Source organism: Thunnus maccoyii, chromosome 12 (genome assembly GCF_910596095.1).
Source record: "Thunnus maccoyii chromosome 12, fThuMac1.1, whole genome shotgun sequence".
Lineage (NCBI taxonomy): Eukaryota > Metazoa > Chordata > Actinopteri > Scombriformes > Scombridae > Thunnus > Thunnus maccoyii.
Window position 1 is genome coordinate 14,954,851 of NC_056544.1, and position 25,886 is coordinate 14,980,736.

At 38.3% G+C, this 25,886-nt stretch overlaps 1 protein-coding gene across 5 annotated transcripts in view; it reads right to left on the bottom strand.

Moving 5' to 3' along the window:
- The window catches only part of eif2b3 (eukaryotic translation initiation factor 2B, subunit 3 gamma), a 38,187-nt gene extending 12,850 nt beyond the window's left edge, over positions 1-25,337 (bottom strand). For 2 of the 5 annotated variants that reach the window (XM_042429452.1, XM_042429448.1), the window contains exons 1-5: positions 25,002-25,323; positions 23,908-24,063; positions 19,362-19,519; positions 10,035-10,194; positions 9,496-9,607 (exon numbers count right to left, since the gene is read on the bottom strand). In XM_042429452.1, coding sequence (XP_042285386.1) covers positions 9,496-9,607; positions 10,035-10,194; positions 19,362-19,519; positions 23,908-24,055 — 578 coding nt within the window. In that variant the 5' untranslated portion in view covers positions 24,056-24,063; positions 25,002-25,323. Of the gene's footprint in view, positions 1-9,495; positions 9,608-10,034; positions 10,195-19,361; positions 19,520-23,907; positions 24,075-25,001 lie in introns of all 5 variants that reach the window. The other 3 variants (XM_042429451.1, XM_042429450.1, XM_042429449.1) reach the window with 3 other exon arrangements.
- Between the last annotated feature and the right edge of the window lie 549 nt (positions 25,338-25,886).

Consider the following 25,886-nt stretch of genomic DNA (forward strand, 5'->3'; position numbering starts at 1 on the left):
GTGGACTCCCACTGCACTGCTTAGATGCACCAGTTTCATGAGGAACAGCTTAACTCTGGCCGCTACTTGCTTTGATTCTTTTCATCACATGCTGTTTTTACGTTTTATGTTTGCTTCTCATTTACTGAACACCCCTTTTAATTTACCTCCCCTTTGGAGATAGGACAGGAACATTTGATGGAAACCAGACACAGCTATAGGCTTACATAAAAGTCAGAGAATAGTGACATCTGTCTATTGTCCTGCGTCAGCTACCATAGATGTCACCCCGCAGAGCTGCTGCCAGTGAGACAGGTTTATGTTGACTGGGGTGGGGGGTCCATCTGCACGCACACAGACACACACACACACTCACGCCCTGATGCATTCACACATTTATTCACACGCAGACACACAGTGGCCCGAGTTTGAAAATGTGACATTTACGAAGCGAGAGCCAAAGAAAACCATTTCATCCTCCAGGTTTCAATAAACAAATCCACCCTCACCCTTCACCCTCTCTGACTACCTATCCTCCTCTTCCTCTGCCCCTTCAATCATAATTCAATCAAAGGACCATACCAGAGCTTTTACATGTTTTAGCCCATTTACTACAAATCACATATACTATCCATTAATACTAACCATGGTTCAAAGCATGCTGCAGTGATTTGGATTTTTGAAGTTGTAAAAGCAGATTGATTTGAAAAGCCTGCATCTCATTACCACACAACAATAACGTAACTTTGACTAAATTAAAAGCAGACATGATGTTCACTGTTCACAGTAATGTTTAGTTCTGAGCAAGTTGGTTTATAATTCCATACTAAAATATGTAAACCGATGGCTGCCTGGAAAAGAGAAACAAACACATTTTAAAAAATCTGACGCCCTATGGTATGCACAGACCATCTGGGTTGTAGCCAATATTTAATTATAATAATTCTCCCCTCTGCCACTAGGACCAGCACAAGGAGAGGGTGTGATGGGAGACACCAAAACACTACTGTTGTGGATCATGTTAGAATCATGGAACTTTTGTACTATCTGTTTTTATTCTTCTTTTCTTTTCATATACTGAGTATGAACTACCTATCTAATCTGTTTCATTCCAATCTGTTAAATTTCAATCATGTTGATATTTTTATTTATATTTTGTTCTTGCTACTCTTATATAGCTCTTCATAATTGTGTATCCATATCAGCCTAGTTTGCACAGTAAATCAGTACATTTTTCACAACTTTCTTAACTTAGGTTAATCTATTTATCTACCGTTTTTTCTCTGCATTTATCTATTTATCTGATTGTACTTATTGTAAATACTTTACCTAAAAGGCACATCCAGTAATCAACAGTTTTGCATCAACGGCATCATCACTTTTAGTCATTGCTACTTAAATTTTATTTTTGTTTTCTTAGATTTAGTTTTCTCTTTGCAGTGGTTTATTACATATTGTCTGTTATCTATTGGTTATATGGTGCTGCTACGACACATGAATGTCCCTTGGGATTAATCAAGTATCTATCTATATTTCTCAATCTATTTATCTTATCATGCTACCGTTTGTTTCACAGTTGTGCTACAAATGTTTGACTAATTAAAAGGAAAAACCAACATAAAGTGTCTTAGTCGGGTGGTGGTGGGTTCCTAGAACTTATTATACTTCCATACTCCTTGATTTGGTCTTTTTATGATTGTGGTTGTTTTCATATATACATATACAGCAGACCATTCATTAAGCCCCCATGCCCGGTTTGGATTAGAAGCAAATGCATTTGTATTATTTCCACATGTACTTGCAGTATTTAATCAAGGATTTCCTTTAATGCGTCATCTATACATTATTTTATATATTTTATATATACACACAAAAACATGACAACTCTAAGTTTCAGGTGATTATACACCAATAAAAATATAATCATGAATATCATATTCAATTTCTGCCAATATATTTCCTCTAAATTCTACATACTGGTCCTTTAAAAGCTTAAACTCACCTCTGATCATTTATACACACACACACACCACACAACCACAAGAAACCGGTTTAAAAAAATCTCTCAACATAACAGTATTTATCGCCTGAAGTAACCACAGAATAAACTCTAGAGTTCTGGATTTCTGTAACCCACCAGTAGGTAGTTTTACAAGATCGGACTGTTTTGCAGATCATTTCCATCCAGCCACAGGTCGCTTCGTCAAAGCACACACACACACACACACACACACACACACACACACACACACACACACACACACACACACACACACACACACACACACACACACACACACACACACACTCACACTCTTCCTTTATGATCTGTATTTTAAATGTGCACACTGAGCCTTATTCATGAAGCATTTGTACACACTGATTTGATCTTAACTTGGTCGTTTGCACAAATAATGAACATTTTCCAAGGACTTGTTTTGGCTCTAGTTTTAAATCAATCCACTTTTTTTTTTAATACCTCTGCACTTCTGTGCTGACAGAGCATTCACAACACTAACTATTCCTGCTGCTTAAATGTGAAAATATAAAATGCTTTAGTCTTATCTCAGTTAAAGTCCTTCTGTTTTCGTTTGAGAGGTAGTGTGCATGAAATGGTGTGTCTGATCTTGTGCCACCTCCTAAACTACTTGCATCTATCCTTTGGAACAGTCTGCTTAAGCCCATTGTTCCTCTATACATCTCGCCTCCCACCCTCGTCCAACCCCAGTCCTGTGTAATTCCCCCCCCCCCCCCCTTCTCCTTCTCTACGGTTTCCACATGGTTGAGGTGTGTTAGCTCAAAACATTCTGCACATGTGAGATTGTTTGACCTGGAAATCGCTTAAACGGTGTGAAAGAACTCCAGCAGAGCTTCCCCTCGTACATAACGGTTCCACCTGTCAGAGTCTCCTGGACACAAGCCTGCAGAAGTGGTTAACTGTGCATTAACTGGCTGGTTCAATTATAATTGGATAATGAGAAATTTTGTAAAAAGTATTATAATTGCTTTAAGTCTCAAATTTACATCTATACTTCCCCCATACAACCCTCCTGCATCGAATGCTTTTAATAACATGATAAACAACCATGTTTATCATGTTATTAAAAGCATGTGATATTTCTTTTGTTTGTTTTGAGTTTAAAATGAAGATAAAGACAGCCAAGCGGGGCAGCTGAGGACTTTGAGGTCATGTTTTTATTCATCTTAACTGCAGTGACCTTTAAGATATTAGACCCAGAGTATGTTTGCATCTGTTAGCAATGATGGCACACGACAGTGGGGCTAAAACTCAATCAACACAAATACCACATGAGGTACCTTCCACAAATTAAAAAAAAAAACTTCCATGGCAAAGTACAACAAAGAATAGGAGTTCATTAATGTAATTACACAATTTATTAACAAAATGAAGTACATTTTAAACTGTTTGAAAGCGCAAGTTATGATTATGCAGCACTCTTAAAAGTTAGAAATGATTATCATTTATTTATTCAGTCATACATCATTTCGTTTGTGTCCAGTTTGTTAGTTTGATGGATATTTGTTTACTTAATGGCTTTTTAAAATTAATGAACGAGTCAGAACTGAATGATTTGGCCGGCTTGATTGCTAAAATCCAAGTGTTGGCAAACGTGGCGGCCTGGTTGCCATCTGTCATTCTCCGCAGTCTGTTCGCAACATTTTTGATACACTTTTAATTCAACATGCAAACTTAAGGTAGGATGGATCTATGGTCTCACAGGTTGTTGTTTTCTGAAGTGTCAGAGTAGCCTTTTTTAAACCGGCAGTGACATGTGCTTTACGCTTATAACACAGGTTCAAATATGTGACTCAGCTCAGTTTAAAAAAAACCCAACATCTATTAGACGAGCATCGTATTAAGGGAATCACACATTGTATTTTGGAGACTGAATGCCCTAAATAAGCCCTGCAGCCTTGTTGGCTCTGTAGTGGAAACCTGACTAATGAGGGTATTAACAGTCATTCTGCTGTGTCTGACTCACCGTCCGCTGTAGGGTTTTAGTTGTAACTAAAGAAGACATTATGCCGTGTGTTTTTGTGTTTTTTAGAGCGAGAGAGATGTGATTCCTCTCTCCCACTGAGGACTTTAGTGGTACTTTAGTAGTCAGTCATTAATCCAACGGTTGAGTCATCTTTGCCTGCAGTGGCACTAAATTCCTGCTCCCCTCGACACCAAGCTCCACAGCACTCGCAGCAACCAGAAATCACATGATGCTGCTGTTAGGAGAAGCAAGATGTTTACCCTTGTTTGGGGAATGCAAGATGTTTGCTGTAGTTGGATTCTGAAAAAAAAAAGTGGAAGCTAATAAAAGTCATTGCTCAATACTTTCCCCGTTTAAAAGAAATCGAATTAGATCAGCAGTTAAGACAATTTACATTGTTACATTGTGCTATATTTTGGTACAAATCGGTTTAGAGGTGGAAAAAAATGTGGTTTGTGTTCTGTTTTGTTTTGCAGGTGAAGACTTAATCCTATATTTCAGTGAAATAAAATGTTGTACAGTATCTAAAGTTAACCTGCAACAATTAGTCGATGAACGGAAAATATACCGAGAACAATTTTGATGATTGAATGATCATTTTAGTAATATTTTTCAGCAAAAATTAGTTGGTTGCAGCTTCTAAAAAGTGAGGATTTTATGCTTTTCTGTGTCATACATGATAGTAAACCGAATAACTGGGTTTTGGAGTATTGCTCGTACAAAACAAGTGAAGATGTCACCTCGGGCTCTAAAAAATTATAATGAGTATTTTCACTATTTTAAGACGTTTTATAGACAAAAATCAAGAAAATTGTCAGGTTACTCTATAATGAAAATAATAATTAGTTGCAGCCCTAAACTAAAGATTATATTGAATAAACCTTTTGGACTCTAAATATGTGGCAGCATAAGGACTGCTGCAAGTGTGCCAGTGTTGAAATTTTCCTGAATTGTGTGTTTTACCAACAAAAATAAACAATTCACCTGGATAAGCTATCATTGTTCTTGCGCATGTGACCCAATGATTTGTACTGGCTGATTGCTCCGCTAACATGCTCCACTTGTCTTTGGACCTCATACAAACTGGTTGTGGCAAGTCAAACTATTTTTGCAATTGCTTTTTGTCTTTTATGGATCAAAATCCCTCTCACTGTGATAGTTGCAGTTGCTAATGCCAGTAAGTGTATGCTTCTGTTACAATCTTGTCTTATAATCAGCAGCTTATTTGCTATAATATAGCTATAATGATGGCAAGACATAACAGAAACACGTGTTACAGTAGAGTGACTACTGTAACACATGTTTCTGTTATGACTGTTTGTTACCATGCTGCCCAAGACTTTTAAGGGCACCTGTTCCTATTGTTGCCTTCTCTCTCATTCACTCACTCCTTCATTTACACACATACAGACACACACTCACACACCTTGCCGCAGCTCAGTTATCCCCCGCTCTCTCTCCTGCCTCCCTGCAGGTGACAAACAGTGATGTCACATGCTGGGTGTTCCCATAAATTCCACTTGAAGCCCATGACACACACACACATATACACACACACACACACACACACCTGGGAAATGTATGAATAAATACATTTGACAAACACCCACAGAGCGTGTCTGTGTGTGCATGCACATGTGTTTTTATGCTTTTGAATAAAATACCTTAACACAGACGAACACACACACAGTTTGATTTATGGCTTTCAGCATCTGGTTGTAAAATATGTGTGACCAAGCAATCCTCCTGAGTCACTCTAGTTATACTGCAGCCTGCTGAGGAGAGGGAGAGAGTTGAAAGGAAGGGAGACAAGAAAGCTAAAAAGTAGTAGAAAAGATTTTTTGATGAAAGGGATGAGTGGAAGAGAGGTAGAGGAGAAGTTTTTTTGACATTCAGGTATCATGTGTTTCGTCGTTCAGTTTTCATTCACTTTCCATTAAATTTACAATTTCCCATCCTTGATCATTGCACATATTTTTTTTTTTTTTTTTTACTAATCAATGCTTATTTCTGTATACATGTTATGAGGTGCTTCCTTAAAGAAATTGTCAATTTTAAGCTTTTGGAAAATCAAGATTTTTCTATTTAGAGAAATGCTCCACTACTTTCATTGTGGATGTTTTACCATCCGTGAAAATGTATTTTAGGAGCAATAATCTAAACTGAAATGCATATACCCAATATTTACACACAAAAAGTCATTTTTTCTACAGTTCTGCTGATATTACCTGTTTTTATATATGCCAATACTACTGCCACTATTGGCCCCAGCACTGGTACTGCTGGTGCTGCCAGAATATTACCAATATCAGAGAACCCAGTACCAACACAATGTATATACAGACGGGTGACAAATTAAAGAAAAGCCTAAATAAATGAGTGGAGAAACATAACAAATGTAGATGCTTCCACAATGGTGCACTGCATGGAACAATTAAGCAATTAACATCCAATCATGCTCTGTGGCATGTGTAAAAATGCTGAGCAGGCCCAGTTGATTCTGATTTTGTATCAAGATGGAAAGAGGAAAAGATCTGCGTGACTTTGAAAGAGGGTTCATCATTAGGGCACGGATTGCAAGAGCTACAGTCACAAAGACTACTCAACTGGCTGGTGTTTCAATAGGAACAGTGACTACAGTGACATCTGTGTTTATATCTATGGGAAAGACATCAGTTTACAGGGTTGGAAACTGTGGTCGACAGCTCACATTTGATGACCGTGATGTGCTTGCATTAGTGCTATATGTAAGGAAAAACAGAAGAGTAACTCTTCTTCAGGTGACTGAGAATGTCAATGCAGGATGTGATCAGACTGTCAGCAACAACAGTCCGTTGACAATTACATAGAGAGGGATATTATAGCAGGGTTGCAGTGTATAAACCCCTCATTACAAAGATGAATGCACATTTGAAAGTTCAGTGGTGCAAAAACCATGGACACTGGTCCACAGAGATGTGGAAAAAAGTGATATGGTGAGATGAGTCATGACCATCATATTCTTGACAAGTGGGCGAGTGCATTTGTGGAGTTACACCAAGAGAACAGTACAGGCCTGAATGCTTGACCCCTACAGTGAGGGGATCTGGTGGCTCTGTTATGCTTTAGGGGGCGTTTTACTGTCATGGTTTGAGTCCACTTGTCCCCATAGAGGGAAGGGTCACTGCAAATCAATACAAAGTTGTTCTGAGTCATCACCTTTATCCTATGATGAAACATTTCTATCCTGATAGGAGTGGTCTCTTCCAGGATGACAATGTCTCCATCCATAGAGCACGAAAGGTCACTGAATGGTTTGTTGAGTATGAAAATGATGTGAATCATATGCTGTGGCCTTCACGGTCACCAGATCTCAACCCAACTGAACACTTGTGGGAGATTTTGGATTGACGTGTTAGACAGCGCTCTACACCACCATCATCAAAACACTAAATGAGGCAATATCTTTTGGAAAAATGGTGTTCATCCCTCCAGTAGAGTTCACAGACTTGTAGAATCAATGCCAAGACGCACTGAAGTTATTCTGGTGGCCCAACATCTTACACTTTATGTTGGTTGATCCTTTAATATGTCACCCATCATATGTACGTTGGCTCCAGCAGAAATCACCTGTCATCTTTCATTATCACAATGTTAGATGCAAACAAAGAGGGAATGTTTACATTTTCTCGGTAACTGTCTGTACATAAAGGAAAAGTCAATACAGGCCAGGTCACATATTTGTCCATGAGCACCAGTCTGAAGGTGAAATGTCACCATATTTCACCTTTGCAAACAATGACCATTAATTAAGGGCATTCATGGTTTTCTATTTGCAGTAAAGGGTAGCAAGAAGGAGAAAGAACTGCTGCTGATATCTCCCTTGATGACTCAAACTCTACCACGAAATACTGATGCTCACACACAAAGCACAACAATTAATCAATCCCACAACAGACACGCACACACAAAGCTCTCCTACAAACAAAGATGCAGTGCCTGCATTTTGTGAGCTCAGAAGAGTGCTTCAGAACAGCTTCAGTGCATCTTGGCATTGATTCTACAAGTCTCTGAACTCTGCTGGAGGGATGAACATCATTCTTCCAAAAGATATTCCCCCATTTGGTGTTTTGATGATGGTGGTGGAGAGCGCTGTCCAACACGTCGGTCCAAAATCTCCCACAAGTGTTCAATTGGGTTGCAAAGGCCATAGAATATGATTCACATCATTTTCATACTCATCAAACCATTGAGTGACCCCTTGTGCCCCATGGATGGGGGCATTGTCATCCTGGAAGGTGATCACTCGGAACAACTTTGTATTGATTTGCAGTGACCCTTCCCTCTGAGGGGACGAGTGAATCCAAACCATGCCAGCAAAATGCCCCCCACACAGCATAGCAGAGCCACCGGATTCCCTTACTAGTATTCAGGCCTGTACCATTCTCTTGGTGTACACATGCACTCGCCCACTTGTCGAGAATATGGTGAAGGATGACTCATCTGACCATATCACTTTTTTCCACATCTCTGTAGACCAGTGTCCATGGTTTTTGCACCACTGAACTCTCAAATGTGCATTCATCTTTGTAATGAGGGGTTTATACACTGCAGCCCTACTATAATATTCCTCTCTGTGTAATTGTCGACGGACTGTTCTTGCTGACGCAGTCTGATCACGTCCTGCATCGACATTCTCAGTCACCTGAGGAAGAGTTGCTCTTCTATTTTTCCTTACATATCGCACTAATGCACAAGCGTCTTACTGATGTCCTACCTATAGATCTAAATGCAGATGTCACTTTAGTCACTGTTCCTACTGAAACACCAGCCAGTTGAACAGTCTTTGTGACTAAAGCTCCTGCCATCCGTGCCCCAACAATGATCCTCTTTCAAAGTCACGCAGGTCTTTTCTTCTTGCCATCTTAAAACAAAATCAGAATCAACTGGGCCTGCTCAGCATTTTTATACATGCCACAGAGCATTTGTCCCCCGTCTGTGTGTATGTATATATATATATATATATATATATATATATATATATATACACACATATATACACTGTATATGTACTGTATATATGTATGTGTGTGTGTGTGTGTGTGTGTGTGTCTGAATATTTCCCTGTGCAGGGAAGCATGCAAGCAGCTGCTCCGGCCCCCCTCTTATTGGACAGAATTTACAGTGGCTTTGGCTCCATGAAGTATTTACGAGCTCCCAAAACACCCGCTCTCACACATACATGCATTTTAGGACTCAGAAATGAAAACCTACCTAGAGTACTCTTCCTGTAACAAAAATCCCACACACCCTCACAGAACCTTTAGCCTAAAACACACTGACTGATTAGAAACCAAACATGTCACAGAATGCTATTATTCACTTTGAGCAACAGACATTATTGTCATTCATGTATACTTATTACTTGTACAATTGTTAACTATAAGTCCCACATAATTGTATATTAAAAGGTCTTACTAAACTTATGAATTAAGAAAAATGTAGTAACATTTGTTTTGTCCCTTTTACTTACTTCCTCATGATGGATTTCCTAATTGATAGCCCGTCCTCCAGATCTGCCTCATTGGCCATGAACAGCAGCCTCTTCCCTGACTGATCTACACCCACAAAGTCTCTTTGCTCAGCTGGGGAGAAAAATACAAAATATTTCATTTAACTAATTAATAGAAGCTAACAATAAGTGCAAATTTTGCAATTTTCTACTATGCTTTTGTTGGGTTAAAAAAGGTATTACAAGCCTGTTTCATTTGGGCACTTGGCAATCGCATCAAACAATAACAAATAGGGCTGCACCTAACAATTATTTTCATTATGTATTAATTTGCTGATTATTTTAACAAGAAATCATTTAATAGAAAAAAAATGTTAGAATTTTTTTTTAAAAATGCTAATTTTTGACATTTTCAAATCACTTGTGTTGTCCTACTAACAGTCCAAAAGCCAAAAAGCCACAGATGTTCAATTTAAAACAGCAGGTTTATCATTTTTGACCATAAATGGCTAAAGTAATTAATCGATTATCACAATAGTTGACGATTCATTTTCTGTTACCTGTTTTTTTCTTGCCCTTCTGGCCTGGGACCGTCTCTGTGAATTCATGGGCTTTGCTCATCAGCATGGCCAGTGTTGCATTGTGGGCTCTGAACAGATCAACCACCTCATGAAGTGCCACGTCTGTTATCAAGTCACAACTCACCACCAGGATGTCCGTCTGAGGAAGGAGGTTGAAAAGAGAGTAAAGTAAGACTGATGTCCAAACCAGCCTATTTATTTCACTGTGTAATAGTAAGGTTTGACAAAATGACCATAACACTCTGGACCTGCCTTGTTTTGATAGAGCTATGATTGCTTCACCAAGAAAAGAGATTTCAGGTTTTCAAAAATAGGTTCCTAGCTTGGACTCTGTCACCTCCACACACACACCCACACCCACAAAGACACAGAGATGCATGACATATAGTTTAAATGGTGAGTTATGTTTATAAAGTGTGGTTTGCTCACTCATGACAGTCATCTCCGCATGCATGTAGACTATGCATAAATATATGTGGAGACAACGCTCCACATAAACACCTCAGGACTCGAGAGCTTAGACTGTGTTATTTTCAGTATTCATAACAGAAATTGGCCCACTGAGCACGATTTTGAAACAGAAAGAGAGAGGGGAGTAACTGTTCTTGGTCAATAGTGAGCTCTCCCAAATTTAGCATTGCACACTCACACACACACACACACGCACGTAGGGTCTGTGTTTACGTGGCTTAAAGTTTTTCTGACAGTAAGTAATAAATCCTGTTTTCGTTTTATTGTTTTTGTTGAAAAAGTTTGTCTGTTTCTCGTCAGCTGCTCCGTTTTCTGTTGTTTAACGAGAAACTTCATTAGAAAAAGTTTGTGCATGAGTTGTGTTCTGATTATAATTGATCCAACTTCAGTTCATTAGGGTTGGGCAATCGTCTGTATTTTCATATTGTCATTACCAGAAATCACCTCCTGTGGGGGGTTCAGCCCTCCAAACGTCTCTGTGATCACTCATTTTAACTGTCAATACCACACAGCTGCTGTCATTAACCTGTATTTTCTTCATTTTGTCAGATGAGGATCATAAAATTATGACTTCAGCTTCAAATTTCATACTACTTCCAACGTGTGACGACAGAAAAATATCTAATTGAATGACAATTTCAGGGGTTCATCATAGTTAGCAGGATTCATGCTGCAGGTATCAAGAATGTCGGAACAAAAAAAAGTTCTGAATCAATCTATCAAGTACTGTAGATGTATAATAAAAATGTAAAATGAGTAAGTGAAAATATCGACTTGCTGGTTGTATTTGTTCACATCATGGCGACCCATCCAATAGTTATCAAAGTATTTCACTCTGAAAGACAAATGTCACACTCATGATGGCAGTAGAGGGAAAGTCTGCAGCTTCAAAATCAATAGGCTTCATCCTCTGGAGATCATTAATGTCTATACAAAAATTTCACACCAACCCATCGAATATTTTTTAAATATTTCAGTCTGGACCAAAGTGGTGGACTGACTGACCTACATTGCCATCTCAAGAGCTATGCTGCTAGCATGGCTAAAAATAAGAAGGGAAACGTAAATCAAGACCACCTCTAACTTTGCTAACATCCAAAATATTTATCTAGGCCTGGTTCATATTTCTATCATACTCCTGGCAGAAATTGACACTATAACACATAAATAACGTCCAACCTTCCTCTTTATCCCTAGAACCAGCTGGGTTGGTTGGCTTTGAGCTCTCATATGATCCAACAATAGCACTGCTCTGTCATCACGCTGACACAAAGAAAACAAGGATCTTGGTGCTTGATTTAAAAAACTAAAAAGACAAAATACACTTTTGTAAAAAAAAAAAAAAAGAAAAAAAATCTCAAACAAATGGTAGATGATTTAAAAAAAAAAAAAAAAACGGGACAGAAAGGGAATATTCTTCAGCTATTTTCAGTATCCAAACTATGCAGAAATGTGTAAACCAATGTAGGTTTAAACTGCGTATCTATAGACTGCTTGTGAATTCCATTTAGATATCACTTACACAACCACCAACGATAGGGAGAGAAAAACCTACATCAGTCATTTTAACTGGCCTCCACTGACTTACATGTCTGTGTGTGTGTGAGTATGTTTACATGTGTGTTACATGTGCCCACATTTGTGTGTCTGTGTGAGGTATCCATCTGTCTGTCCAGTGATGTGGGCTGTCAGCATAAGGACTAATCCCACCATTAGCGCCAGCCGCCTTAATGACAGAGATATCTTTACTCTCTTTGATGGAGGAAAGAAGGAAAAGAAAGAGTGACAGAGAGGGAGGAGGAGGAGGAGGAGGAGGAGGGGGGGGGGGGGGCAGTAATAAGTATTAAATTAACAACCACTGTCAAAAGAGAAGAAAGAAAAAAAGAGGACACATTGGAAGTATAAAAAAAAATCAAAGATGGATGGAGGGATACAGGAGAGACTGAGGAGAAAAAGGGAGGATGGATGGAAATGCCAGAGTAAACACCTGCCTGTCATGAAGTTTAGCCTAATGAACAATAAATTAATAAAATTATTAAACCCTAGAACGCAGCACTAAACATCTTTCATCTTTTCTGTCTTATCCATTTTGAACTGCTGACAATGAAATTGGGGAGGAAATATGAGTTAACCTATAGCACTCTTCAAACTGCTTTATTCAGCAAAATATGATAATGTTATGGAAGTATGGATGGATTCATGTTAGGGGAAACTACAAAGGATAAAATAATTCACTTGCTTTTATTATTATGATTTATTATGTGTACTGCGGCTGAATGTTTGCTGAGTGGTGTTCTGTGTGTGTGTGTGTGTGTGTGTGCGTGTGTGTGTGGAGGGGGTGGTATCAGAGGGGTCAAGGGTCATGCAGTTGACCTAGAGGTAACTCAGAGCATAACCTGGTCTGGACCTGGTGACAGGAAGCTGCCACAGCAAAGCTGGTGGTGTCTGCAGGAGATCTGCAGACACGGAGACTCTGAGACCTTTCAACCTTTCCCAAGTATGTGTGCACATGCACACGCACGCACTAGGGTTGTGCCATATCATATTGTTCACCATAATACCAGTATAATTTTTTATACAATAAAATTAAAAAAAAAAAATCATATTGTGATAATGGCAATATTCTTACTTGTTGATGGTGGAGTTGTTGGTTCCAAAAAGGGGAGTGAGATCATTTTTGTTTAGTTCTTAATGAATATTTGAAGGTAAACTGTTACGTTTATGCTGATGTATAAAACTATGACACTTATTTGTATGTCCTTGAAATTAATAATAAAATATTTTGCAGCATTTTGTCATATCAACAAGAATATCATTGTTGCAGAAATACCCTGATATATCGTAACATTATTTTAGGACCATATTGCCCACCCCTAATACACACGCACGCACGCACGCACACACACACACACACACACACACACACAAACACACACACACACGAACAGACAAATGGACGAAAACATGCGGCTGCAAAATCCCCACACACTCAGGCGACAGCAGAGTGGAGTCAGCTGGAGAGACAGAGACACTTTGGCCTTTCAACAGCCAGGATCTCTGGACAGGTCAGGACCACACACACACAGAGACACACACACACGGACACACACACACACATTTGTCCCAGTGTAGCTGACATCAATGCAAAACTACTGCTTAAAACAGTCCTGACCCACTTTAAGGATACTTGGAAACTTTCTTTGTATGTATGATGCCTTTTTTTTTTTTTTTTAACCATTATCAAATACTGCGAGTATCATGTGAATATTTCTCTCCTCAATCTATTGAACTTCCTGTCACCTAAACATACTTTCCATCACTGATACAAAATAGAAAAAAAAAAAAAATTATAGCTCTACTAAGAAAAACATGAAAATAAAATAACCGGTAATACTGCTAAATTCACTGAAAATCAACACAGAAATCTGCAGCTTTATGCAGCTTTCAGTTATTTTCTGCTCATTTTTGTGGTTGGCTGGTCCATAAGGGCCAGTCACTCTGACTCTCACTGATTACTTTATTTAAAACCATGATCTGCAACTCCTAGCCCACAACCTCACACAAAACAATTGTTAACTACCTGCAAAATAGTTAATAGCTTCCATGAATATAAGAAGGTCAGACCACCCTAGAAAACTCTGAACTGCTTGAAGGTGTTGACTTTACTGTTAGCAGGCTATCACACCGAAAAGAGGCCTACGTTTTAAGATCCCCTACAGACATGTATTAAGATATATAAAAACACTCTGCTTGGAAAAATAATTTGTGTCTGATATGTTTTTTTCCACAAAAAAAAAAAAAAAAAAACGTGAAAATCCATAAAATGACATCTCTTCATTCTCCCTCATTAAAATTTCCAGAATCTATAAATATGCAAATATTTTTCATTTCAGAAGTTTAACTGCTGGATACAAGACGTCTCCTACATCACTGTTAAGTCCATTCTCAGTGTTTGTGCGCTGAAGGCTTCAAGTTTACACATCACACTTGTATAAGTTGCATACTGGTGCACGCTTGGCTTCCAAACTAGTTGTGATGTCACAAATCCTGCTCATAAGCCCACCCTAAAAATCGGATTTTCACTGAGCTCAGAGAAACTTTTCAGCAGATGAATGTGAAAACAGCCTTCAAGTGTCAAACTCTGCATATACATCATTCTGCACAGAGAGGCTTCAACTATAGGAACAGGAAAAAGAAGATATTTTTGAGTGATTGCAGGGGCGTGTTGGGGATGTGTTGCTTCAGGTACCAGTGAGACATAAGATACAATCAAGGAAGTCCAGTCTGAGTAATGAATTAATGAGTTTGAAGGCTTAACAGACACTTAAACACTCCATGGTGTTTTAAAATACTGTGAGACAAGATTTTACAACTCTGGAAAAATGTCATGGCAGCAACTATCTTATCTTTCTTTGAGACGATCGTGAGGGAAACGGTAGAAATACAGCATTGAAATAATTTACCAGGACTGTACAATGTGTGCATGTATTAGACTATCCAACACAACACCTTGCAGGATGATGTCACATTGAGCCAGATTCACAAAGACCCTGTGTTTTCTCCCAGATTTATGCATTGGCACCACTGCTGTGTTGCCAGACTGCCCCAATTCAAATGATTAATCAATAATTATATCTCATTTGTTTTCTGTACAAAATATAATTGTAAAAACGATCATTTGTGGTTTAACAGGGTGTTGCGTGCTGGAACTATTTCTTGGCCAGGCCAGTGACTTCCTGATATTTTGTTTTTGCATGGATTCCAGTCTTTATGCTAAGCTAAGCTAGCCGTCTGCTGGCTCCGACTGTGTATTTCAAAAAAAAAGTGGCAAAGCCACACACAAATAACTCTAATTCAAGACTAATTCATTTTAACAGATGAAAATCAATGTTTAGGCAATCTGCCTTCTTCGGGATAAAAAGGCAGTTTTGGAGAGGGCAGCGGTTTGTTGAAACATTGATCTTCATCTGTTAAAATAAATTAACCTGAGTTATGAGTGTGCAGATATCCACTTTTTTTTTTTGTATGCCTGCAAGCCAGCACATCACTAGAATAGGTGTGCTTATTCCCTCCACTTTTTTTAATCCAGCTACATATTTACCATACAAACCCCTCACATGAAAAGCCTCAGCTCCATCTCTCATGTATCTCTCTTCACCTTTTGTCATGTGGCTTAAAGGTTTACTAACATATGTAGACGAAAGGTGAACTTTTGAATCAGCGACTCCGATGTATATATAGTTATTTTAGCTTGCATACACTCATCCTGCCAGGTGATTAAACCTGAGTGATAATGAAAATGTCAAAGAGGCTTTAAGCATACAAAGCGAAAAGTGCATGTAAAGTACTCCTTTCACTAGTTTGGCTTATTGTGAAAGACCAGGGCAATAATCAGGCGTATCCGTCCACTTTTGTGTTACTTCACCGTTTGAACTAAGACTAAACAAAATAAAATATGCTGCATGTAATCTCTCTTTTCAATAATCAAGAGGAATGACCTACTCAGCTCACCCAGAATGTACACTGATTCCTGTAAGTATTTAGTTTGATAGGTTACACCAAATCCCCTCATGGGAGGGTGTTTGTGTAAAGAGATGAGTGAGTGTGTGTGTCTATACTGTACTCATACATCAGTTTGACAGTTTGAGTGATTTCTGTGCTGGGATTTGGCAGGCCATGGTTACGGTCCTTCACTCATCACCCTCCAGTGTGTGAGTGTGTGTAACTCAATGCCTCTAATCTCGCTGGCTGCTCAAAGGATTAGGAACTCGACTATTCTCAATGGGAGCATGCTGGAGCTCGTCCTGGTTAAGTGTGTGTGTGTGTGTGTGTGTGTGTGTGAGTGTGTGTGTGTGTGTGTGTGTGGTTATACTATGCATTTAATAAAGGACTCTTGAGCAAAGCGAACAATAAGAATCTGTATGGACCCATTCAAATGCCAGAGGAAAAAACACATTAAACTCACTTGTCACAACAAATTTGGCGTTTTAAGTCTCTAAATCTGTTTTCAAAAGCGAAGCCGACTGATTTCGCTGTGAAGATTTATGTCTTCAAATGTACTTTTGATGTGGTGTACTCTTAAAGATGCAGTGTGTAGAATTTAGCGGCACGTAGCGGAACGGACTTGGCAGAAATGGAATATAATATTCATAAGTATGTTTTAATTAGTGTATAATCACCTGAAAATGAGAATTGTTGTGTTTTTGTTACCTTAGAATGAGCCCTTTATATCTACACAGGAAGCGGGTCCTCTTCCACGGAGCCCACCACGTTTCTACAGTAGCCCAAAACGGACAAACCAAACATGCTAGATGCCACTAAATCCTACATACTGCACCTTTAATAGACAAAAAGCACATTTAAGAAATTTTTGAACTGAGACTGTTAGTTAGTTACCTTAAATGCCAATTATGTTTCTTAGTGCAGTACAGTAAATCCTCACTTTATTAGTATACAATGCACTGCAGTGACTAAGAGTCTGAAAATACTCCTAATAGATTAAATATTGAATGAGTCATGTCAAGCTCATTCCTCAAGAGACTATTAAATACAAAATGAATCCAAAAGCTTGACTTCACTGAATACCATTCTGGTTTAATTCATTTTTGTACAGTTAGCAGTAGAGCTGCAATGATTAGTCGATCGACAGAAGATTCACTGGCAACTGTTTTGATAACAAATTAATCATTTTGAGTAATTTCTTTTAAGACAAAAAAAAAGTCTCAATTCTCTGATTCCAGCTTTTCAAATGTGAATATTTTCTGGTTTATTTAGTCTTCTATCGTAGTAAACAGAATATCTTTGAGTTGTGGACTGTTTGTTGGGACATAAGAAGACATTTGAGGACGTCACCATTTGGCAGACCCAATAATTAATAAAATGAATCGAGAAAATAATTGATAGATTAATCAATAATGAAAATAATCCTTAGTTGCAGCCCTAATTAGCAGCTTTATTTGACTGTCCTGTGTGCTTACAAGTTCTGACTTTTTTTTCCCCATCAGCACAGTCTATATGATGTATATATGCTTTTTGGAACTCAAAAATCAATTTAGAGTTGCAGCGATAAGAACAGCAACTCTTAAGTTGATCTATATTTCATCCACTCCCTGAATTTGTGGAGAAACCAAATAGGATGCAATAATTAGACTGTATAAAATAGTTTTCTATAAACAGCCAACTATATGACAATCATTGATAGTCAAACAGTAAACAAGAGCAACTGTGTTAGAAATTCACAGTTAAACATTTCTAAACCACACAAAACCTCATACAAACACATCTTCTTTGTCACAGGAGGTCAGTCAGAGCCATGGCATATACAGAGGAACGACACATACCCTCACATACCCAAACACAAATGTTGCACAGATGTGCTGGACTACAAGAGGAGAATAAATGGCGCACTGGGTAAACTGGCAGCACAGGGAGTTTGAGTCTTAACCATGACCTCATCTGTTTAAAGAGAATCGGATGAAGGGAGGGATGGAGGGATCAGCAGGCAGGATACAGAGGGGTTCTGGAAATTGGGGTTGGGGGTCAAGGATACCATGTCAGCATGTGCAAATGTGTGTGCCAGTGCATGTTTGTGTGTATTTTAAAAAGGTGAAATGAGGCACTTCAGCAGCCTTGGCCATCCGGGGGAGGGAAAGGCACGGATCAGTGGTCACCGAGCAGTACACACACCGCCCAACTAAACCTCCCCCACAATCTTTGTAATTTTTCTTCTGTGTCTCCATCTCTTTCAGCAACTTTTTCAGGGGGGTTGGTATTACACACACACAAAAACAGTCCCAGTCATTACGAAACACTAACTTACAGTTCACTGGCAATTGGTATCATGCAGTGTCTCGCCTTCCACCACAGATTAACACTATACTCAATGTAACTGCTGTGATGTAAAGAAGATTATCATACTCAAAAACGTCAACATTATTTAATTAATAGGGCTGGAATACTTTGATCTTTTGAATAACTCTTTTCATTAATTCAGAACAGTCTGGTTTCAGTTGGTGTCTTGATTCTCCAAGTAGACCATAAAGGTCAGAGGGAACTGGCTGTAAAGGTAAATTGGACTGGACTATAAATTTGATTAAAAAAAAAAAAAAAAAAAAAAAGACAAGTGGTAAAAAAAATAAGGTTTGATTTTTGGGGGGTGAAATTGCTATGTTGAACGTACCATTAGAGCTAACAAAGCTCGGATTAACAATTCACAAAACAATTATTCTGGACATTAATTGAAGTGAAAAAACACATTTAAAACACAGGACATTGGGGCAGCAGGGTTACAGCAAACCATTTTAAAAACACTGTAATTACCTGTGTCTTCAAGCTGTATGCAAGTAAATGTTGAATATGAATGTAAATCTTCGTCATTATGTGTTTATATGTTGATTATATTTGTAATAAGACGTTTTTAAATCTTATGGCAATGCAGAAACCTGATTGTATTTGAATGGATGCAATAAACCACCTAACTTTACCTAACATTTACTTGTCATGGACTCCTTGAGACTATCAAAAAATTCTCCTTAGCAATACCAGTGTGGGATTTCATCATGCACAAAACAAGGTTACACCCCACACATCATTATTTTGTATACGTCAGTGGGAATATGACGGGAATTGAACTCCCTTTTGAATCCTATATACATTTTTATTCACTAAACAGCATATATTTTTAAGGGGTACATTCTAAGTTTAGTCACTTGCTTTTTTAAAATTTGCTTAAAACATATTTGTGCTGAACTGTATCTGAAACTATATAACATATATATATATATCCCCCTAAGTAGTGAATGATCAGTCCCCTCAGGTCGACACAAAAACACACACCTTGATCTTATGCTGGATGTGTCTGAGAGCATCAGCGGTACCCATGTCTCCATCTTCCTGGATACACTCTACATCGAGTTTCATCTTCACCTCCAGCTTCATTTTTTGGTCTGTGCTCATCATCTTCTGGACCTCTTTGGTGGTGATCACTATCACCTCTGAAAACAGTTTAAAGCATGTAATTATGAGACTTTGTATACAGCAGATAACCTGATAAATGTCAAGAGCACTAACAGAGAACTGGAAGATACTGTAGGTTTCCACTGTGCTATTTACTTTGTAGTTTCTTTCAAGTTAACACAATCCCTTTCTTGCTTCTAAAGCTGTGTGTCGATTTATCTAGAATTATAATTACCACACGAAAATCCCTGATAAATGCATGAATCATCAGGAAATAAAAACATGTCATGTAGTCCATTATAGCCTTATGTCCACTATATTTTGTTTTTAATACACAGACATGTTTAAAAGTCTCGTATGACTCTATTTTAATGGAAAAATAATTACAAAGCCAAATTCAATTTTATGTAAACCTAAATTTCTAATATTGCTCAAACAAAGCTGATAACATTGTATGCAAAGAGTAATGCCTTAATCAATATAAAGATGCCCAAGAAAAAAGGAGACTAATTCACATTAGATGTCTATGACCACTGCTCCACTTTTTTATAAAATTGGCAATAACATTACTGGGCCACTTTATGAATCTAAAACATTGCAAAGTCTGTCTAGTTTAATTACCCTTGTCTGCATAAAATGTTTTCTACCAGGCATTTGCCCACTATAGCTGTGTCAGCCTAGTAAAACCAAATTGCAGGGCTTTGGCTAGCTGGCTGCACACCGTAAACTGCTGGCCACACAGGACGATTATGTATAGAAACATAGTTTTATTTAGGGTAGTGAGGAGCTACAGGCTTTTATAATGAACAGCCCTGTTTACTGGCAAGACCAGCACACTGCAACAAATCCCTTTATATGCCCAGAGTTTCTGGACCTCTACTGCATGCTGCAGCACAAGAGGCAAAAGTCTGGACTGTAATTGTAGACAGGAAATGCACACCTGACAATGGCTGATGATGTGCTGACAAGCTGGTGAAAGTACATCTAGAAAAAGCAGCACAGTTGTAAATTTAATACTAAATAAAATAAATGAGCGGTGTAGTGTTCCTACTTCCTAACAGTACCAAACAGCATGACTGCCACTGACCATGACTGACCATGAGTGGATGGAAAGTATTAAGATTTGTCCTATTATAATGTAGCTAGTATCTTTGCACATATTTTCTTTAAGTAACTGATTCCTTTTTACTTTCAATGTGTTTAAATAACAAAGATAAACTTTATTATTTACTTGAAAATCTGTCCAGATGTTGTATTCTCTCTTTGAGAATAACATCTGCATGTGTTTCAAACCTGCACAGGAAAGTGGAGGAAATGTGGACTAACTATAACATTACATTCTGCAATTTATCACAACAAATTGCCCGTAGAACTGCCGTCTGTAGTTCCCTGGTTGCTCTGTGACTTAAACAGCCGCAATGAACAGTGAGGTTAGATTTTCATAATTGACATGAATTACTTGGGTGTAATTTTTAAACAAGTCAAAATATTTTAGTTTGTATGATCATTTCTATCATCCTGCCTTTGTCCCAGGAAAATGATCAAACGCAACAATGTCTGTTTTTCTAAACATTTAAACCACTAACAGTCACAGTCATTATGTTTGAGTACATGCTTTTTTTCCCCTTAATGGTTCTCTTTTCCACATTAATGCTAAAATGAAGTTTGCGCATCTTTGATTCCAAGTTTTCCAAGTGGGCCACATAAATTTACACAAGGCTGTATTTTTGCTTCTTTACATTTTATGTGGAAACCAAGAATACCAGAGCATTGCTGGAACACTTTCCACCCCTGCCACTGACACGTAGTATGGATGACACGTAGTATGGACGGAGGGCTCATAGCTCAAATGCTACCACTACCATCAGACCCACTTAACTCAATGTAAAAAGGAAATGTTTCAGTGACCGGCCTGGCTGACAGGACGTCGTATTTGTAAATTAATCTTTCATCCATCTTTTGTCAAATAATTTGTAATGACAAGAAAAAGTAGCTTTAAAATGATTTAAGATTTCTAGATCTACTGTACTGTTCAAATTAATAGGACACCATCTGATTAATTATAATATTACTGGAACCAGTAATAACAACAGGAATGGTAGTAATAGGAGTGATATAGTTACTATCGTGACAGAAGTAGAAGTATAATTTTAAAACTAGAAATACCGCCTTGCAGTTGTTTGCCTCTGCCAACTGGTGAAGTTGCAGTTTACACCCATCTCTGTCTAGACTCATAATATTTGTAGTGAAGACATTGAAGGAATTTAATTAAAAGGTATTAAGTGTATTTTCCTTGTATGTATTCACATGCTTTGCCAATAAAGCTGATTCTGACAGAACACAAATTTGTAGTCAGTAGACGATGCTTCAGATATGGATGTTGCTGCAAAGAAGCTACAAATTCTAAAACGTGGATGCTTCACACACATCTTCAACCCGGCAGCACAGAAGATCTTTAAAATCACCACAGTTTCAAGGTGGACACCCAAAATTAGTGTCACTGATTCAGTATCTGATCAAATGTGAAATACAGTCACAATCTCCCCTTCTGGACTGCGTCATGGTGTTGGATAATGGCCTGAAAAGTGTTTTTGCAGAACATTATGATGTCACAGTGAAGTTGACCTTTGGGATATAAAATGTCATCACTTCATCATTTCATCCTATTAAACATTTGTGTGAAACTTTGAATTATTGAGTTACGGCCAAAAATGTGTTTGTGAGGTCCAAGTGGACATTTGTGCCAAATTTGAAGAAATTCTTTCAAGGAGTTCCTAAGAGTTCATGAGGATGGGACGGATGGACAGACAGATGGACGGAAAACCTGAAAACATATTGGGCGTCATTCACAAACAGTGCGTACACACAAATCTGTGCTGAAAACGTACAAGCATTTTAAGCACAAATCCAAGATTCATCAATATGTTCTTAGCTTATATATCAGAATTTCCATATTGGAATGTGACAGCGATTAATTTCCCCCGTCAGATTTGTAGGGGTGGGAATCTTTGGGAATCTCACGATTCGATTAAATTCCGATTCTTTGGTGTCCAATTCAATTCAGAATTGGTTCTTGATTGAGTGAATAGAAAAAGGGAGGGGGGATTTTTCAGTCTCTTGCTCCAGTATATTGTGTGCCGAACCATTCATTGGTGTCCTAAGTCCACTGAAATACAATATGAAACATAACTGGCAGATAAGATAAATGGTCCGCAGCCTTTTTATATTAAAAAGTTAACTGAATTAATGAACTCATTAATGATTAATTATGAGAATAACAAAATGAGGGGGAGGTGGAGTGCTCCACTGTGTTGTTATTAACGTTATGTCTCCAGCAGTGGAGAGCAGCTTCTCTGCTGCACCGTTAGCTCTGGGGAAAGCCATCGTTGTCCAAGATGCTGAGTGGGCGCAGGGTTTTTGAGGTGAAACAGACTGAGCACCAAGTTATTTTCTTCATCTCAGAGTTGGTTTAAGTTGTTTAATGTTTAATCCTGCAGTGTGTGTTGGTCAGCCAGTCTCGTTTGTTACTGCTGGAGTTTGCTCCACTCTAGTGCGTGGGCGCTGTAGACTGTCCGGGTGCTGCAGCTGCACTGCCTTTTACGTTATTAACATTTAGAAAGTCAATTTCTGACATTTGTGAATCGATGCAGAATAAGGATGCATCTTAGAATCAATTTTTTCCAGCACCCCACAGATTTAGCCATGATATATGCGGCTGGTTAACCAGCAGCCTGTTCAATGTTCCTCACAGCCTGATAGTTCAGTAGTGGCACAGGGAGGCGCTCTGCTTTCAGTACATCACAGCCTGTTGTAGATTGAGACAAAACACGATGTGCGCCTGGCACAGCAGTAGAGATTTATTTGGATCAATTCCAGAAATCTACACATTTACAAACTTTTTATTTTGTTATGGACATACTGTGTGGTAGTGAGGCAACAGGTATGTAGGCTGTATACAGGATTTACAATCAGGCTACAAACGGTTGTTCCAATAACATGTTTACCAGCGAAATCTGCCTATTTTGGCTTCTACTTCTGAAACTGTTGTTTGCATTTCACTAGCAGTAAAGTTTTTCTACATTTTTACCATCACGGCCCTCTTTGCAATGAGTGACAGCTCTCTGCACTGCTGCAAGGCTCCAACAGAGCTTTCCTTACATAGAGAAATGGGGGTGTGGTAGTATGCTAATTACCGATAGCAGGCACGCATCTGTCAATTTAGAATGATTCTGATTCACTAACATACGGACAGTGGTAAGAACAAAACTGGCCGGTGCGCATGTGTCATGAATCCAACGGTAATTTTGCTTGTGCACTTATATTATGTGCAAAGTATGAACATTTCTATGCACATATTAGTGAATGAAGCCCAACGCCTCCAGTGAAGGCTGTTGCCAGCAAGGAGGCATAAAAATCCAGCTCTCACCTTCAAAGCCGACTCTCTCCAGCAAGTTAAGAGGGTACCACATGAGGGGCTTGTTGCCAACAGGCAGCATTGGTTTGGGAGTGCTGTACGTCAGATCAGTCATACGAGATCCCCCACCAGCTGCCATCAACACCGCCTGGAGCTCCATAATGTCTGCTGGGGAATGGTTAAGAAAGAGAGAGAAACATAGAGAATCAAAGTTATACAAAATGCAACTGTTTATATATAAAGTGACCAGAACTAATCCACATACAAGCTTACATAATATGTACTTACATGTGTATATTTTTGTTTCGCTGATGTACTCAGATTTAATTTAACACTCATTGTTGTTGACAGGTTGAAGAGACTCAACACAAAAGCTAAATGCCTATTACACATTGAAGAATATATGGTCAAAAAGTGCATACATTTAACCCCCAAGGAGTGAGCATGAAAATTCAAAAGAATAGAATTGAAAGGGGTATTTTGATTGAGTTGGATGTGCAAAACTCTTTTTGTATATGCTGGACTTTGACTACAGTTACATGTACCTCAACTCTCTGTTGTGAGCAGTGTTTTTTTCCTCTATCTTTATATTGAAGTCTATTAAGATATGATTATATAAAAAAGATAAACTGAGAGTTTACTGATCCAAGGAGGGACATCTGGCAGCACAAGATGACAATGAGAGATGTGTATGATAGGAATATGATACAGATCTAGATGCAATATATACAAATAAGTGATAAGCAGAAATCTAAGTTAGAAAGCTACATAGGGTTCATTAACCTAAATTATTCTCCACAACCATTAAAAGATACTATATATATATATATATATGAGCAGTAAAAGGGTATCTGTAAGTACGTATATGGCACGCAAATTACGACCCCAGCAGAATTTAGAATAATTGTTTCTACGTTGTGTTAAAGGTAGGCATGTCATCAACACAACAACCACGGCTGACACTTGTCTTATACAACTTGCGGTGCACTGGCATATGGTGTAAGTTAAGTTGGCACACTGCTAACTGAATACACAACATGGTACTGCCAAAACGGTAAGATCATAACGCTAACCCCCGAATGCCTAAAAAATACGTCTAAATGTACCTGTCAGTTTCTCCTGGATCCCTGCTGATCGTCTGCCTCTGAAAATGACAGCGACGGTAGACGCATGTAGCTAAAGTTGCTGTCACTGTTGTTAGCACTTGGCTAATGGTTAGCACAGAGCAGCAAACGATACCGCAGCTTCAGACACGGCTCACACCCAGCTGGACACTCCTTCTGAAAAGCAAACACCTCTTAAGATAAGCGGCACCGGCAGAAGTTTAATTACTCGCTGAATACGCTGATAGAGCTCACGTACAAGAAGCTAACAGCTCGCATCGTATGATGACACCTGGGTGCTTTCAGTGAAATACGTCCGTGTGTGAAAACTACTTCCTGCGTAGAGTGGTTCCTACAGAATAGAATAGAATAGAATAGAATAGAAATGTCAAGAATGCAGTGTATGAGGACACATTGTATGTTTAATATAAAACAACATATTGTTGTTTATTTCTGGACCACGATACATATGTACATATGTACTGTATATAGGCGCAAGAGAAAAAATAAATACATGAATAAATAAATAATAATTAGAATAAAATTAAATAGAAAAAATAATAGAGTTTTAATAGTCACTGAGTGGAGGTTATAGAGAAGAGAAGAGAAGAGAAGAGAAGAGAAGAGAAGAGAAGAGAAGAGAAGAGAACTGTTTTTAATTTATTTATCATCATAGCTGATATGAAAAATATTATTAATATATGTCTGAGGTTGACTCAAGACCCTTGCTGACACTAACACATCCAATTAATCCAAAGTAAAAATATTTCTTGCAAAATATAGAACTAACACACACTTGAACAGTACTACATACATAAAACATAATAAAATACATTAAACATATGATTTAAATATGTGAAACACATGCTAAAACCTGCCACACAAGCT